The 16,839-nt window shown below is 39.9% G+C and overlaps 1 protein-coding gene across 2 annotated transcripts in view; it reads right to left on the bottom strand.

Annotated features, from left to right (window-relative positions):
- Positions 1-14,405, bottom strand: part of DNAJC15 (DnaJ heat shock protein family (Hsp40) member C15) — a 34,922-nt gene extending 20,517 nt beyond the window's left edge. Inside the window, exons 1-3 of one of the 2 annotated variants that reach the window (XM_063304568.1) lie at positions 14,181-14,405; positions 5,345-5,396; positions 3,525-3,598 (exon numbers count right to left, since the gene is read on the bottom strand). In XM_063304568.1, the coding sequence (XP_063160638.1) occupies positions 3,525-3,598; positions 5,345-5,396; positions 14,181-14,282 (228 nt within the window). In that variant the 5' untranslated portion in view covers positions 14,283-14,405. The remainder of the gene's footprint in view (positions 1-3,524; positions 3,599-5,344; positions 5,397-14,180) is intronic. The other variant, XM_063304567.1, reaches the window with a different exon arrangement.
- Between the last annotated feature and the right edge of the window lie 2,434 nt (positions 14,406-16,839).

Raw genomic sequence — 16,839 nt, 5'->3', positions numbered from 1 at the left:
CCTGGCAAAACTATTGTCCCTCAATTCAGGCTCAGTGCCAGAGGACTGGAAGATAACAAGTGCAACACCAAGTTTTAAAAAGAAACCTAGGGGGAGATTCAGGAAATTTATTTTCTGGATCAACTTAATGTCTGTTCAAGGCAAATTTGTCTAAATGGTGACAACTTCACCTTCACTTTCTCACTTTACTGTCATATTCATCTAGATAGTGTTGATATTCAAAGAAGCCATTTCAACAGATACTTAGACTTCATTTGGTCTTTCACCATGGTTTTCCAGTTGGGATCTTTTTGTACCCCTTCTCTCCATCTTGTAGGAGATCGTCCAAGTAGTGCATGTAAAACCAAGCCCAATATATGCACAACTCATTTTGCCAGAAATGAAACTTGGAAATGAGCAGATAGAAGAGGTAAATTCTGACATCTGTCTTGGCCGGGAAATCAACGACACACACAAAAGTGACCAAGAAATATTTGTGCAGAAGAACAGCAGCATGGCTCAGCTTTAAATGCATAAAACCAATCCTCCAACAGATGGACAACACCTTCAACACCATGGTCTCTCTAGCAACGATCTATGGAGTGAGGTATGGAACCTACAGAGAAGAGATGCAGAAATGCTTCAAGTGTGCAGTGGAAACACAAATGCTAAAGATCTTATTCAGAAATCGAATCAGGAATTAGGAAATTTGCTGACTTGCTTCAAAGTTTCAATAAAAGTAGCATTAAAATAAAAGCAGGCAGGAACATTGCATGTCTACCTGACAACAGGTGAACCTACAGAAAAGAAATGGTAATCAAAGAAAAAATAAGCACGTACAAGAACAAGTTCTGCTGAAAGGAGATCCACATGGATCATGTAAAGATAAATCCTGCCTTATTAATCTTCTAGCTTTCTTGGAACAGGTAATAGGCATTTTTTTTAATGAAATTCTTCATCAAAGGCTCTTGAGACATGGGATAAGAGGACCTTGTCTTTTATGGGCTGCTAATTGATAAAAAAACAGAAAGTAAAGAATATAAATAAATGAGTAATATTTTCAATGGAAGGAAACTATGGCATTCAAGGATCTGTGCTGCAACCAGGGCTTTTTAACTTGTCCATAAGTATGTTTGACTTAGGAATAAGCAGCAGCTCCTTTACAGTTGATTCAAACTTTAGCAATTTGGAGAGACAAAAGCCATTATCCCTGTCCCAACTTAAAAGAAAACAAAGCATTAGCATTAGAAAATAAGGGCTGTTCACAGTGTTTTTTTTTCCCTGCTAACACCAACAATACACATCAGTTTTGAGAATGTTATACCTGCCTCAGGCAAAACCTAGAGAAGTCTTTCTTTAATTTTTAAAAAGCTTACAGCTGGTACATTGAGCTTCTTTCAAAGCAGAAAATCAAAGTCGCTTGGATAAGGGTATCTCCAAATTACAGTGTCCATCAAAGAAAATGCTAATTTGACAAATCCCAAGTTACTTTCTCCATTCGCTCCATACCCAGAAGGAGTGAATTTTGAGGGTCTGGCCTCCTGCCATTAATAAATTTAAGAATAGAAGACTGTTTGATAAAATTGACTTTGTGGCCTAGAATTAATAACGGTGAGAGCTGCAAGAGTGGCATCTGCCCAAACTACAGTTGGGGTTGGAAGTCTGAGTAGCTGCAAAGCAAACTAAATAACTGTAGTAACTTTAAAAGCAGTGGCACATGCAAGGAAGATGGGCGCTCACTCTGTCTGAAGATTCAGCTTTGGGAAAATCTAGGAGTGGGGGGTTTACTTTCAAGAACACCAGCTGCTCCACCAATTCAGGTTCAAGGGAGGTGTGATCAGGTGTCACAAAACCTCCTATCCTGCAGAACACTGGTTGTGGGCAAGACAGATATCCCTGGGCGACCGTGGCCAGATCTTGTCACATCTGGCTTCAGGCTGTTCAGTGCTCCAGAGGGCTGCCAGACAACTCTTCTATTTCTTCAGAAAAGGAGGCAGAAACAGATACTTCTAAACTCTCCACCTTCCTTGACTGGGTGGCCTAAACCGAAATCAAGGATGCCACCCCTCTGCCCACAGTGAAGACTCTGGAAGAGTAGCATGCTGCTGCTTTTTCAAGAATCAGACTGCCCTTGGTAATCCCAGACAGTCCTCGCCAACTCGTTGTTCCATTGCCGTAGAGAGGTATCTCCCACATACACACTACCCTTTGGGTGAGGGTCACACATCCCTACCAACACACATGACCTCTCCTTGAACAGTGGTTGCAACCATCTCTTAAATCCTTCTTGCAGTCACCTCACCACAGCCTGCACAGGTGAGGCCAGTGGTGAAATACTGAGATACAAAGTATTAGTATCTCACCAGTCCCAGTGGTGGAATACTCAGATACTCAATATTCCAGAGCTGGGTGGATCCCAGTACTGGAATACTGAGCATAAGGAAGCTCTCCACCCTCCAATGGCCAGACAACACAAGGGTGTGGAGAGCAGCACCAGCCCTTCTGAGGTTAGTAGCCTAAGAAATTATTGGAGAACCAATGTAAGCTAGCAAGAATGTCCTACTCCTGCCAGAAGAATGGCCCACCAACACTCATCTTCCCAGTCAAAGCTACCTCGTGAACTGCCTATTACTGCTGGACCACCCATTTGAGCAGGTTTATATTCATTAATTTAACAAACTAAAACTAATGTCAACTAATTTAGTTGAATAGCTGAGAGTGTGCATGCTATCACTACTGTGTACAGAATACATTGGGATGTAAAAATAGACAGTATTCTATGCATGCACATGGTCGCCAAAGCCTGTGTCAGACCCACTCTTTCAAAACAGAAACAGACAAGCTGCAGATAATGGAAGGTTTTTTTTAAAAAAAAATATAAAACCTGGGAAGTGCGAGTGGAGCAAATTTAAGAGGACAGGAATGAAAGGAAAGGAATACTGTAGGCACACTGAAGGAACTGAGACTAGGCAGACACAAAGAGACTAACAGGGGATTTAGGTCAGAGACAAATAGGATTTTAATAATATATGGAACTAGGGAGAGGTTCTATCTCACACAAGAATGAACAGAAGAGAATGGCCTCTCTTCTCGCTCTCTCCCCAACTCCCAAAACAGAGTAAGTTGCAGAGCAAGCATATCCTAGCAGCTGGAGTGAGAAACAGAAAACCAGAAATATTGTTCCCATCCCAAAGGAGCTCCAACTGGCAGAGAATTTCATGAGGCGAGCTGCCTGCTCAGGCCAAGGCCAGAAGCCCCAGCACACCATTCCACACCTTCTCAGCCTTCTCCAGGTACAAGAACTGAAGCCACAACGTTATTCGCTGCTGGTATCTGCTACAATCTCAAAAGCCAGCCCTCTGGAACACCTGATTCAGCTCAGTCCTTCGAAGCAAGCCCCTGCTTCAGTTCTCAAATCTGCTCTGAAAGGACAATTTAATCAAAGCACTGTCAAACCGAATCACCCCTCTGAAGCTCTGCACAGCTCTAAGATGCCTGAGACTTTTTTCTTAATGTTATGGAAGGTGCCTAAGTTTTAAACTTACAGTAGGTGAAATTTTTCTTACTGCCTCCGTGATGATTTGTTCTAGTGGTTTCCAGAGCTGGAATGCATAACGACCTATAAAATATTGAAACCAAAGGCAACTTACCATCTGTACATTTGCTAAGGAAGCATGCAGCACTGGCAGTTTCAGCAAGAAATAAAGAATCCAATTTTTCGTTTTATTAGCTGTTGCCCTCTCCTGGTTCAAACAGTTTCCCCAGTGGTTGCTTTTGGAGGCCAGCCCAGTCCAGCAGCATGAAGAATTGGCCGCTGAATACAGTCTTCATTGTTTACAACATTATAGGGAAAATACTCTCTTTTAAGAAAATACTTACACGTTACAAAAATCCTATGCTGATATTAAGCTCTATCTTCTGGCTTTATTTCAAATCCATCTCCTGAACTTCACAGAAAGCTACACTGTGCAGTTGAAACTTATTTCCAGTGGGCATGAATCTGAGGTTTCAAACATGTGTTTTTGTCAAGGCCCAGTTAAATGCAGATTCATTGTGTCACTGAGGGATGCCTTTGTTTTTTCCATTTTATTCAAAAACAATACAGAGGAGGCTGCTCCTGCCCCAAATTCCACTCTCCATGATGAGGAGAGTGGCTGTGATTTGGGAGGATTTAAAATTCCCCTGCTAGTCAACAAGCTACTCAAAATTGAGTCCCCAGTTACATGAAACTAGCAGGCCACAAAATTAAGAGTCACATTAAACCACTAGACTGCTCCTCCAGGATAGAATGAGATATGGCAGAGGCTTGCCATAGATAGAGGGATCCATGAAGAATAGATGCTATATTGATAGAAAGCAAAGTAAAAGGAACAATTATGAAGTTCTCAGAACAGGACCAAGAACACTCAAATCACAAAAAGTGATTTCTATAGATTTCCCTAAATGGTCCTAATGCTTCAAAAGCAGAAGATCTAGACTTATTGGTCCAGCAATAACATCCATCCAGAATTGTGATAACGCTACTCCATTAAGCTCTTAAAGCAAGTAAGAGCATAAACAGCCGACTAGAATATTTTTTTAAAAAAAATCTTGTCTTCATTCAGCAGAAAGAGATCTCTCAGAAAAGGCGTAGGGATTAATATGGTGCTTAAAAGATTTTTTAAAAAAAATATGACCACACTGTCTATATCAGATGCAAATTTGCAGGAAGCTACACCATCGAGCATCTTGGTGAGACTGTAGATGTTTTGTACAGCTAAATCCCTTGTTTCCAATTCAAAGAACAGTGGAGACTAGGAAACAATCTTGCCTAAAGCCTTGGAAAATCATCTCCAGCTCTTAGAAGGCAATAGCAAAATACTTTGATATGATTGCCAAAGGAAACCATATGGAATGTCCAGATATCACCACTGTCAAGGAAATTGTATCTTTTGTACACTGGTAACCTGGGGGTCTACATAGTATGAAAGGGAGTTGCCAAGGAAAACTCTAAGGAGCTGTCCATGTATGCAGCAGGAACTGGGCCTGACTCAAAGGTTTTTGCTAAAGCATGTAGCAATCCTCAGCTAAACAGTATCACACCAGATTAGTATTTAGATGGGAGATGGCGAGGAAAGACAGACTGGGAAAATGAGAAAACCTTTGGAGACAAAGGCAGCAGCAAACTTCTTCAGTACTGTGGCCAAGAAGTAAAAAAATACAGCCACCAGAAGCCAAGGTCAACTCACAAGAAACTTTACTTTTTTATATATTGGTGGATTGGTAATCTTACTGGATATCAAAGGTAGTTTAAGGAATTTTTTTTCTTGCAAAATTGCATTACTTTATCATACGGCATTTTATTATTAAACATATTCATACTTACCTCCAAAAGCAATGGCTGCTATGCCAAGACCAACTCCTATTACAGATCTGGCCTATGAAAGAGAGAGAGAGAGAGAGAGAGAGAGAGAGAGAGAGAGGAAGGGAGGGGGAGGGAGGGGGAGGGAGGGGGGGAGGGAGAGAAATTTAGCAATTTTGTACTAATACATTGTGGAGCAAAATGGAAAGATCATGTGTACAATGACCAGATTCATTAAAAAAAAAAAAAACTTCAGATACAGACAAGAAAAATTTGGACTTCTGACTCAACTATATTTAAAGTTATGACACCTATGTACTAAAGGTTACCAAAACTGAATAAAAGCCTTTGGAAAAAGTCAAGGTTATGTCTTGGTTTCAGACTGCGCTGTAAGACTAGAGCTTCTGAGCATGTGCAGAAGGCAGTGAGAAAGCCTCTGCTTGCAGCTTGTGGAAGGCACCACATGACCCTTTTCCAAAAGCGACTGTTTACAGGTGATCCTGCCGCAAAGCAAATGACTGTGCTGATCTGCTGAGAAGTTTAAAAAAAACCATCAACTGGAGACCACATCAAATACATAACATAAATAAAGACTGGTTACATGTTCCCACCTAATAAGTGAGGGTAAAATATGGATAAAATAAAAATAAATATTTTTATTTATTTGTCATATTTATATGCCACCCATCTCACAGAAATGTACCATAAAACCATAAAAACAATAATTACAAAAATGCTCTAAAATTAAAATATAGATATAATTATACAAAAAAACTAAAAAAGGGTAGGGATGTTACATGAGATGTAGCCACCTCATTAAATCCCCAATTCTTCGCTGAGTGCTGAAGAATTCATGCTTTCGAACTGTGGTGCTGGAGAAGAATCTTAGGAGTCCCTTGGACTGCAAGGAGGTCAAATCAGTCAGTCCTTCAGGAAATCAACCCTGCCTGTTCAATGGAAGGACAGACATTGAAGCTGCAGCTCAAATACTTTGGCCACCTAATGCGAAGAGAGGACTCACTGGAAAAGGCCCTGATGCTGGGAAAGACCGAAGGCAGAAGGAGAAGGGGACGGCAGAGGATGAGATGATTAGATAGCATCACTGATGCAATGAACATGAATTTGAGTAACCTCCGGGAGACAGCCGAGGACAGGAAGGCCTGGCGTGCCATCATCCATGGGGTCACGAAGAGTCGGACATGACTTAACAACTGAACAACAACGTTCTTTCTATACCCCATACAGTGTTCTGATAGTTTAGAAGCCCCATTTAGAGCTACCAACCCTTGCTCAACTCTTTCAGTACTTAAGCACCCTTAAATTATTTATAATTCACACAAGATTGATTTCCAAAGTTCTAAAACTTTTCCGACTTTTTATACTGAAGTCATCTGAAGGATGGAACCAAATGGCAGGTAAATATTCAGCAAATTTTAGGTTGGCTTTGGAAACGCAAGCCAGAATCAGACAAGCATCATGGGAATGTTTCAATGGAGGAGCCGGACATAAAGAAGGAAGCAGGACACAAGTGTGCGGGTGCCGCTATATTTAAACAGCTTTGCTAATCTTCTGATCTTCCATTTTACTTCCTACATTTTTAAGTGCTGTTCTTTTCAACATGATTGTTTTAGTTTATCTGAATGTTAGATTATGTGAGAAAGAAGATTCAACAGTATCAGCCAAATTACCCACCATGCAAATTATTACATGACGGTAAATTCTGTAACTTTTCATAATAAAACATCCAATACTGAACTTGTGATAGTTTGTGTCTCCATCAGAACTGCTAAATTACTGACAGTACCCTCCAGCCACTGTCCTCCTAAGGATTACATATCCAATTAACTTTGCCATCTCTCATGTTTGCCAACCTAATAAATATATGCTTTTGATGGTTAACTACCACATAGGTAGAACAAACTTGTTTTTAAATATAGGAACGTATCAAGAATATTGAACAATATATAGATTCATAGCAAAACAATGAAATGTAGAAACATTAACTCAAAATTTTTCAGTTACTGAAGGCAATGGCACTTTATTTCATGATACTAACATATTGTATAATTCAGAGCTTGCTTTCATTCTGTAAGAAATCACATTAATATTCTTAACACCCCAGCTGATGCACCACTCCAAGTGATTACAGTTCACTGTTGGAATTCTTGTCATGTTTTGCCTCGTTACAGAAACCCAACTCATCATTTTCAAGAATAATTCTTTCCACTTGTATAGCATCTTTAATCTAAGCCTCTTGAAATAGTTTACAAACTTTAATTCTTACAAGACACACAGTAATTAGATTGCTCATTTAGTTAATGGGAAAAGGTGGTATTTGTTGCTCATGCCCTACCCATGTAAGGCTAATAATAATAATGAGGAGGAGGAGGAGGTATCTGTTATTTTATATTATGTGATCAAGGAGTTTCAGGTAGATAAGTACACAAGCTAAAAGGATTATGTATAGTATCAGGTGCATAATTTATTTATTTATTTTTCACATTTCTATCACTGCCCATTTCTCCCGAAAAGGGGACTGGGCGGTTTACAGTCAGATTATTTTGACCAACTCTGGTGGCAAGCAGTTGAAGCAGATGGTCTTCAGGTCAATCCAACCAGTTAACTTATTTTCCAAAAAGAGTAACTGGAAAAGAATGATGGCAACATATTACATGCAGATTTTTCTCAAATTCCAAAAACCACTTTTTAAAAATCTATGGTCCTTTGCTTTGCACAATTAAAACACACAAAGTTTTACACATTTTTATAAATAAACTCATTTTTCCTTACCTATAGTCATAAAAGCTGCTTAAAATAATCCATCACAATTATAAAATGTCACGTTTCCCCAGAAAAGTTACAGAAGAAGTTGGCTTTACCTTAGGGATTCACTTCAGTTCGGCCTCCAGTCTGGCTTGGGGTAGAAATACTATAGTCTTGTTTATCCCAAATTTAGACCAGAACAGTGATTAAGAAATCTTACAGCCTAGTTCTTCTAGATCAGTGTTTTTTGGCAATTTTAAAATGTGTGGCCTTCAACATGCTGGTTGGGAAATTCTGGGAGTTGAAGTCCACACATCTTAAAGTTGCCAAAGTTGAAAAACACTGTCCTAGATCTTTCAGCAGCTTTCAATAGCATGGCATATTTCTGGGTTGCCTGGATGGCATAGGCCAAGAAAGATGGTAGAGGGGTCCTTCCTGAAAGATTACTTAGGAACCCATTCTACCCCCACACACTTGACTTCCAGGATACTTCAGGGTTCTATTTTGCCACCTCTGCCTTTAATATCTACAAGATACAACTAAAAACCAATGTGAGATTTGGGCTAAGATGTTATCACTATGTTAATGACTCATCGCTCTGCCTTACCTCAAGCTTTTATCCATGAATTCAAGGAAAGCTGTGGAAGTATTGATTAGGTGTCTGGAAGCAATTTGGGGTTGGATAAGAACTAACAAGCTGATACTTAATCCAGATAAATCAGAGGCGTGTAAGATAGGGAACTCTGTCATTGGTTCGGGAATCCAGACAAGCTATTTGTGGATGCCAGAATTTGTTTCTAGCAACCTAAGGCACCCTGTGGAACACATAGATCCAGATCAAACACTGTCTAGTTTGAGCTTTTATGGGTTAATGCAGAAGTCTTTTCTGTTAAAACATTTAAAATACTGGATATGTCAATCACAACTATGCAGGCAATAGTCCAAGAAATAAGAACAGTACTTTTAAAGTCAATCACGGAAAAACATCACACTTGTCAGACCTTGACTCCTTGTACAAGGACCTGCGTACAAAGCCTGCTTTGATAAACATTTTGAAAAATGGAAAAATGCTGCTGATTCACACATGAGATATGAACTCGAAATATCAGGATTGCTACATGTCACTACAAACTTGAAGCGATCATCTGGAGTGAGAATTTTACCACCATCTACATATGAGTTAGAAGGCAATGTAGAATTTAACAGAAACTAGAGTAACTAAACTTGCTCTTAGATTATGTCAACTTGGAATAGATTGTCTCAAATGTATTCTCAATTCTTAAACTGCCTATGAAAGCAGTTTTCAAACAATGATCTATTTTGACTCAAAGAAGTTCAAGCAGATGTTCCAGCATGAAACGAAGAAGAGTCCATGCATGAAATACTGTCAGTAGGGCTGCCAAGACAATGATGATCATTGCAGTGACTTCAAATGGTATGAGTTGATCTCTCTTCAGGAAGCAGTGGAGAAAAAGCTTCTAGTCTAGGACTGTTATCAACGTGTCAGGTTTACAGACAAAACAAAACAAAACAAAACAAAACACATAGATGGGACCTCTCCAGCACTTCCTACTGTACATTTTAGAAAGTAAACTTTGAACACAATTTAGTAACTCTTCTCTAGATTTATTTTTAAGCCTCAATCTGAAAATTTATTGGATTAGAATTCGTATTCCCAAAGTCGAGTTAAATATAACACTTTCCCTACTTCACTCATCTGTACTACACAGAGTGGCATGAAACCATGTCACTAATTTTCCTTCAGATAAATGGAAATTACGTCTACCATGGCAGCAGTTTTGGGAATGGACAAGGCCATCCCTTCAACTCTACTCCGGCATTTCAACTACTATCCCTCTTTTGGATGTAGCAGTTCACATACTGGAGCAGGATTGAAGAGACCCAAGTTCAAGTCCACCCTTAGCCATGGATGGATGGCTACCACTGGATGGTTTTAGCCCAGTCAATCACTCTCAATTCAATCTATTTCACAGGATTATTGTTGGGAGAAAAACTGGAGAGCAGCATTTTTCGCTGCTGGAAAAAAGGTAGGATAAATTTTAGGAAGCATGAATGATAGGCTCTCAAAATTCCAAATATGTCCACCAATTGAAAAGGACAGGTTATTCTTGACAGAGATGCACCCATCTGCTGTATATAGTAGCCATAAAAAGTACCTCACTACTAAAATAGGAAAATGTGGATTGATTAATGTATTTGTGTTCAGTTAACAGTTTACATAACTTTGTTGCGATCACCATATTTTAATTGTGGACTGACATTTCATTACCCAATTCCTTACAAATTATACTGGCACAGCAGTAGATTATCACAGAAAGCCTTACAGAGATATTGTCGTAATGAAGAAACTTCCCTATAGGTAAAAACAAACAAACACTTTATTCCACGGTTTGAACACTTGCTTCCATTGCTGCTTTTCCTAATATTAAAAAGAAAAAGAAAAAGAAACCCAAAGGAAATATGAAAGTGAATAAGCCAATGGGAAATGCATTTTTTCTTTGTTTAAAAGTGGTTACAGTATGTGAGAATTTATTTAGATATTTTCAGAAACATAAACATAAAAATTGACCCTTGCGCATAATACTTAGCACTGCTGCTAGACGATATACATTACCTCTTGTGGCAATTATCCAAAAGGTATTTGAGAAATTTACACGAAATGCACACAGTTATGGCAGCAATGCTGATGACACCTCTGGGGTCCTCTTTAAGTTTTTCCAAAGCCCTTTTTCTTGAAACACTTGACTAAACTTGCAAAATTGGCTTGTCCAGAGACATAATGTGTGTCCTGCATAAAATAACCACCATATGCTAAATTGCCTATAAGTCTCTCTAAAAAACCTCAATTAAAAGCTATCCCTTCTAGGGCAAGGAAAAGATATTGAATTTCTAAGGTATAAAGGAAAAAGGAAACAACAACAGACAGTATGATGCTGCTGAAGTCTGTTCTGAAGTAAGTCCCATTAAATTTCATGGGGTACCAAATTCTCTTCAGACACCTGAGGCCACCTTTCAAGATAATACAGGTTTGACATCTTAAATGTTTAGAACATACTTTTATTTTCTAGCTCTTAACACTGAAAACGTATTGATGAGGTTTTGTGTTTCTACTCCTTTTCTCTCTGAAATGATAAAAACAAACAAACCAAAAAAAGCATAACCTGATACCATAACTTACTTCAGTTCAAATCCACCCTTTTGGAAAGTCATTTAGTGACTCTGGTCAGTAACAATCCCTCAGCTAAGCTTACCCACTGGGTTGTTGTTCTGGGGGAAAAAAGACTATGCACAAAGAGAAGAAGATGCTTTCTACAATGTCTTGAACTACCACAGAAAATGCAGGCTATATTGTACATCCAAGGAAGAATGCATTTATTATTCCTTAAAAACAGTAACGATTAGCCAAAACACAGCATGTCTTTCATGATTATGCCACTCACTGATTAACTCTGAATGTGCTCTAATATTTTTTTGTTGTGCCAAGGATGCTAAGTCCTGCGACTGGCAGAGAGACCCAAAAGTGAATGTTTGGGAGAAAAGTGGAAAGGAAGCAGCTTTGAATCCAATGAACTCAGAGCCCACCTGGTTTCCACACAGCATCTCCATCTGGGAGTACTAATTATGCCAATCCCCGAGCTAATCTCCCATCCCACTCTTGGAAGACAACAAGGAATAGAACTGTGCACTCCAAAATCCAATGGATGAAAAATCTGATTAAATCACCCCATTACATCTTTAGTTTTCAATGGGTCAACTGGCAGGGCTTGGGATGCCCTGGAAGTTGTGCAGCTCAGCTCATTCAAAGCTTCCCTTAGGATTGCTCTGGGGCTTAATCTACATCCTGGCTAAAACACCAGGATAAACTGCTCCATCCCACACCCATAACAACAGCCAGAGGAGAAACCAGGCCAGAGAAAAACAGAAACCAAGGCCAGGAGTTTCATGGCCATGAGTGCAAAGCAAATCCAAAACCAGAAAAATTAGAAAATTGGGGGAAAGTATTAGAAAATAACTACCAAAGGCATGAGGTTACTAGCGCATTGCACTACGAACTCTACTTATGCTAGTTAAAACCCAGAAAAAGAGAAACATATTTTGATGATTAAAATAAAGACAAATGGAAAAAAATAAGTAAACAGGGTTGAGAGCAGTAGAAAAGCCATGTTCATGTCTCATGAATGTTTACATGATTTTAATATGTCACAGATTTAAATATTAAACTCAGCACTGGGCGCATACATGAATCCTTTTGCATACCCATTCACAATTAAAACCCACAAAAGCATGTACTTTCTGCCTGCTGTTGCTTCCCTGAAGAGCTGATAGCACAAGCTGAGAAAAGATAAATAAAACCAAGGACATGGAATGGCTCTCAGCATCCTCTACAACTGCCCTATTTGGAAATAATTATCAGTCAAGCTCTGCTTCAGGTGGCATCAGGGACATGATAGTGATAGCACATTTTCTTTTCCATGCTCATTTTTTGGGATTTTATTTTATTTGGCTAGGGTCCAAAATGGCTCTGGAGAAATAGGTCTGGGAATTCAGGGAATCACTGAATTTTACTGGATGTATTACAAATGTCAGAGAAGTAAAAGAAAATGCTTTAGCTAGAGAAAAAGCTGGCTGGGGAATTCTGGGAGTTGAAGTCCACACATCTTAAAGTTGCCAATGTTGAGAAACACTGGGATAAAGGCATCTTAAAGATTAACCCATTTTTAATCAGTAATTCAACTCACCAGTCTTTTTTCCTATCTTCCCTGGAATAAATTAACAGGGCAACCTCTTTGGAAAATAAAACAAAATGCACCAATGTCCATATGAAATAATGGGAGCCCAAAACAGCTACTGACTTTGTGAAATTCAAGCGAAATCAATTGCAAGCTACAGGTAAGTTCCCACTGAGCAGGGAAAGAATGGCATGGCCAAAGAAACAGGAATGAAATGAAACTAAACAGGTTGTTCCTACTACATTATTTCAGGTCAGGTCAAGCTTGTGTTAACACCATTTTCAAATGTTACATCACAGACAATATTCAGTCCCTTGACAGAATTCCTCAGGCAGACATAATCTGAAGCTTTTTTTCCCTTACTTGAAAGTAGGACTGTGATACTGATCACAGTCAAGTCTCCTCTGAGTAGACCTTTAATCCCAGTGAGTACATGGATATAATACACGCAGTTCTCTTGGCAAACAGTAGCTTTGCCACGCCTTCCTCTGAGATGATTTTTCAATGTCCCAGTCAAGCCTACACACCTTGGTTCCCAGCGAAGTACGTATGATCCTGCTTCGCTTTTTGAGAGCAGCCAAACTTGCCAAATGTTATGGATTCACTGATAAAGATAGTTAAATAAAGATCCCCTCTAGTTGAGCTCAACTCTTGATCACTTTTGGACTGTTGTTTTGTTTTCTTTCTTAGGAAAGGAAACCAACAACAATTATATACATAGGATGGGTTCTTCTATGTGTAAAGCTTAATACAACGTTTCAATAAAGCATGACCACACTGCATTATAATTGCTTATAGTCCTAACTCACAAGCAGTGTAGTTTTCATGCAAAAATACAGAAATTGGTCACCACCTCCTTCTTCTGGAATGTTTTTCAACTTCCCAATCTAGGCATCTCCTGGTGGTCTCCCACCCATGTTTAAACCAGACCTGATCCTGCTTTGCTTTCGTTAAAACACACACACACACACAAACTAACTCTGAAATATTTACATCATGCTATTATCTCCTGCGGACCTTCAGATATCTCTTATTTATTCATACTGGAATTCTGCTCTCTGGCTTCAGCACCAGCCCTTTGCCGGATTTCGCCGGATACAGACAGAAATAAAGCAAGATTAAGTCCAGAGCACACCTCCTGCGCATGCGCCAGAGAAAGCGAGCCGCGAGCGCGTTGCCCCGGCAGCAGCACGCGCCCTCCAAGCCGCTTCAGAGACACGACTGCGCATGCTCACGGGAAAACCGGCAACGGTCACGCTTTGACCGGTAGGCCGGTTGACATTCAACGTTCTCTCTTTGTACGGCAGCCCCGATCTCCCCCCCACCCCCCGATCCTCGACACTGACCAGTCCTTGGTTGATGTCCGGCCCTTGGCCGCCGCCGCCGCTTCGGGCTATGTACTCAGCATAGCGAAGAGACTCTGAGGAACTCCCAGGCCTCTCCACCATCGCTACTCCGAGGGGTGGGGGGAGAAAAAGAGACCTACGGAAGGTCAGAAAGGACAAAATTAGTGAGCTATGACGGTCTCGCGGCGACTTTGGGCGTCTTGTCCCTTTGAACGCGGCTTTGCCCGAACCACGTGATACTGCCCATGCGCAGTAGCAGAAAGTGAAGCTGGCCTTGAGTTAGAATGCCAGGACTACTTCATTTCCTTATGGCGTCTGGTTGCAGAAACTGATTTCTTTAGAATTTGTTCTTCTGACGCTTATTAAATCATTACATTAACAATCGTTTTTTTTTCACTCATATTCTTCTCTATAATATATAAGGACATTTAATTTTGGGAACCGCATTAAATGTAAATTAATATTTAAAACACATTTTTATTCATTCTAATTCATTTGCCCAGGGTGACTTGTTTCAAACTAAACAGTTTTGTAGAGAGGGGTGATTCAGATACAGTACCAGGCCTAAAGTAGAAAGGTACATGCGGCAGATAGACACATTTGAAACTTTGCAATGTGCAATGTTTTAAAATAACTTTTTTTTTAATTAGGGGGAATAAATACGCTTTTAATTTAAAACAAAAAATTAATGGGGGGAAATAAAATGGCTTGGCCTGGTGCCGAAAGCATATGAAAGGATGAATTAGGTAGACCTCACAACAGGGCAGCATGCCAGAAGCCAGGTTCCCACCACTGAGAAGCCCCAACTTCAACAAAGTTGACCTTGGTTCACCAAAGTTGACCTCTACAAGGTCAGATCTGGTTAGTACTTGAGCGAGAGATCACCAGGAAATCCCCAGGGTGCAGACTAGACAGGGAAGTCAGAAAAAACACTCAGAAAGAGCCAAGGCAAACTTTCTCCATATTGTTGCCAAAAAAACTACGGATATGTTCACATAATCTTCAGAAATCAAACTCAACCTGAAGGGACTCTTTGCTAATGTCAGCTGAGAGCTCCTAGCCAACCTTAGTTGATCTTGGAAAAATCTGACCCTGCATATTTGAACTTAGCTGACATCAGCTAGGCACTGCGCCTAACTCGAGCATTTCAGCAATGCTGCCAGGTGAATTTGGGAGAGTGATTAAAGTGAGAAACTTATATGTGTTTGTGGTTTTTTTTAGGAATATTTATTTTATTTTATTTATTTTCTATCCCTCCTTTATTATTTTTATAAATAACTTAAGGCAGTGAACATACCTAATACTCCCTCCTCCTATTTTCCCCACAGCAACAACCCTGTGAGGTGAGTTGGGCTGAGAGAGAGTGACTGGCCCAAGGTCACCCAGCAGGCTAATATGGACTATACGGTTCCTCATCTGTTTCAGTTTTGCTCCTGTGTCAAGTGTCTTGGGCTTAGAGGGTTCAAAACTATTGCCAAAGAGGAGGCATGTGGTGTCTGCAATATAATGCAAATTTCTTTGCCATGGTCTAGCAGCTATCCAGACTTTTTAAGCCAAAATCTGATAGCCCTAGCTTCTAACATACCAAACACTTTTTGACTTATATGTGCCATAAAGTCAGTGTCACCTCTTAGCAACCACATAGATAGCACATTGAACGTTTAGGGAGAATCTGTTTATTTCAAGAACGCACCAGGACTGACACCACCCCTGCTGTCATAAACAACCATTCTCACTCCCATCAAGACTGATGTCAGTCCTTTGAGTTAAGCTAGAGCACTGTTTCTCAACACCTGCAACTTTAAGATGTGTGGACTTCAATTCCCAGAATTCTGGGAGTTGAAGCCCACACGTCTTAAAGTTGTTGAGGTTGAGAAACACTGGTCTAGATCAAGAGACAAATAACCATTGCAGCCATGTTCCTTTATTGTCCCAGGATATAATAACAGAATCTTGAAGAGCTGCCAGAGTTTCTCTCTGCCCCATCTTCATACCAAGCAGACTCAAGACAGGGAGACTTTGAGTTTCTTTCTCACACTTTCCACTTTCCCAGGACTGAGTCACCATTTTTCTTCCTTTTCCCCTCCGTTCCTTCATCAGGATGATCTCCAGATTCCTTTGCAGGAACTAAAATTTTAAAATAAATGCCAGTGGCTGCTTGAAGGTCCAACGTTTTGGATCTACGTTTGTATCCTGAAACAAATGTGGGATTTTATTTATTTATTTTATTTATATTTCAAATTTCTGTCACCGCCCATCTCCCCCAAGGGGGACTCTGGGCGGTTTACAATAACAAATTAAAACTATAAAACATAAATTACAATATAAATATCATTATGAACAAATAAATATATGACCCTTGTGGCGAAAAGCTCTCATTCAATAGGGAGGGCACTACGGTGCCAACCACCCCCATGAAGAGCTATTGCCCTTCCCATCGCAGTTTTGATCCTTCCACTGGGCAACAATATTTAGAATGAATAAGTAGTATGTTTATCTTTTTGCCAATTAAAATTATTTTAAAAGACTGCTCAAGGGAAAACAGGTTTTGGAAATGACGGCTCTGTGAATTCAGCCAGAAAGCAGTTACTTCTATGGGTGTGGAGAGAAGGCAAAGAGACATTCTCCCAGGGGGGAATATATTATCCCTGTAACATGG

The sequence above is a fragment of the Candoia aspera genome, chromosome 5 (assembly GCF_035149785.1).
Source record: "Candoia aspera isolate rCanAsp1 chromosome 5, rCanAsp1.hap2, whole genome shotgun sequence".
NCBI lineage: Eukaryota > Metazoa > Chordata > Lepidosauria > Squamata > Boidae > Candoia > Candoia aspera.
Note: the sequence above shows the minus strand (reverse complement) of the source record. Positions and strands in the feature narration are given on the sequence as shown.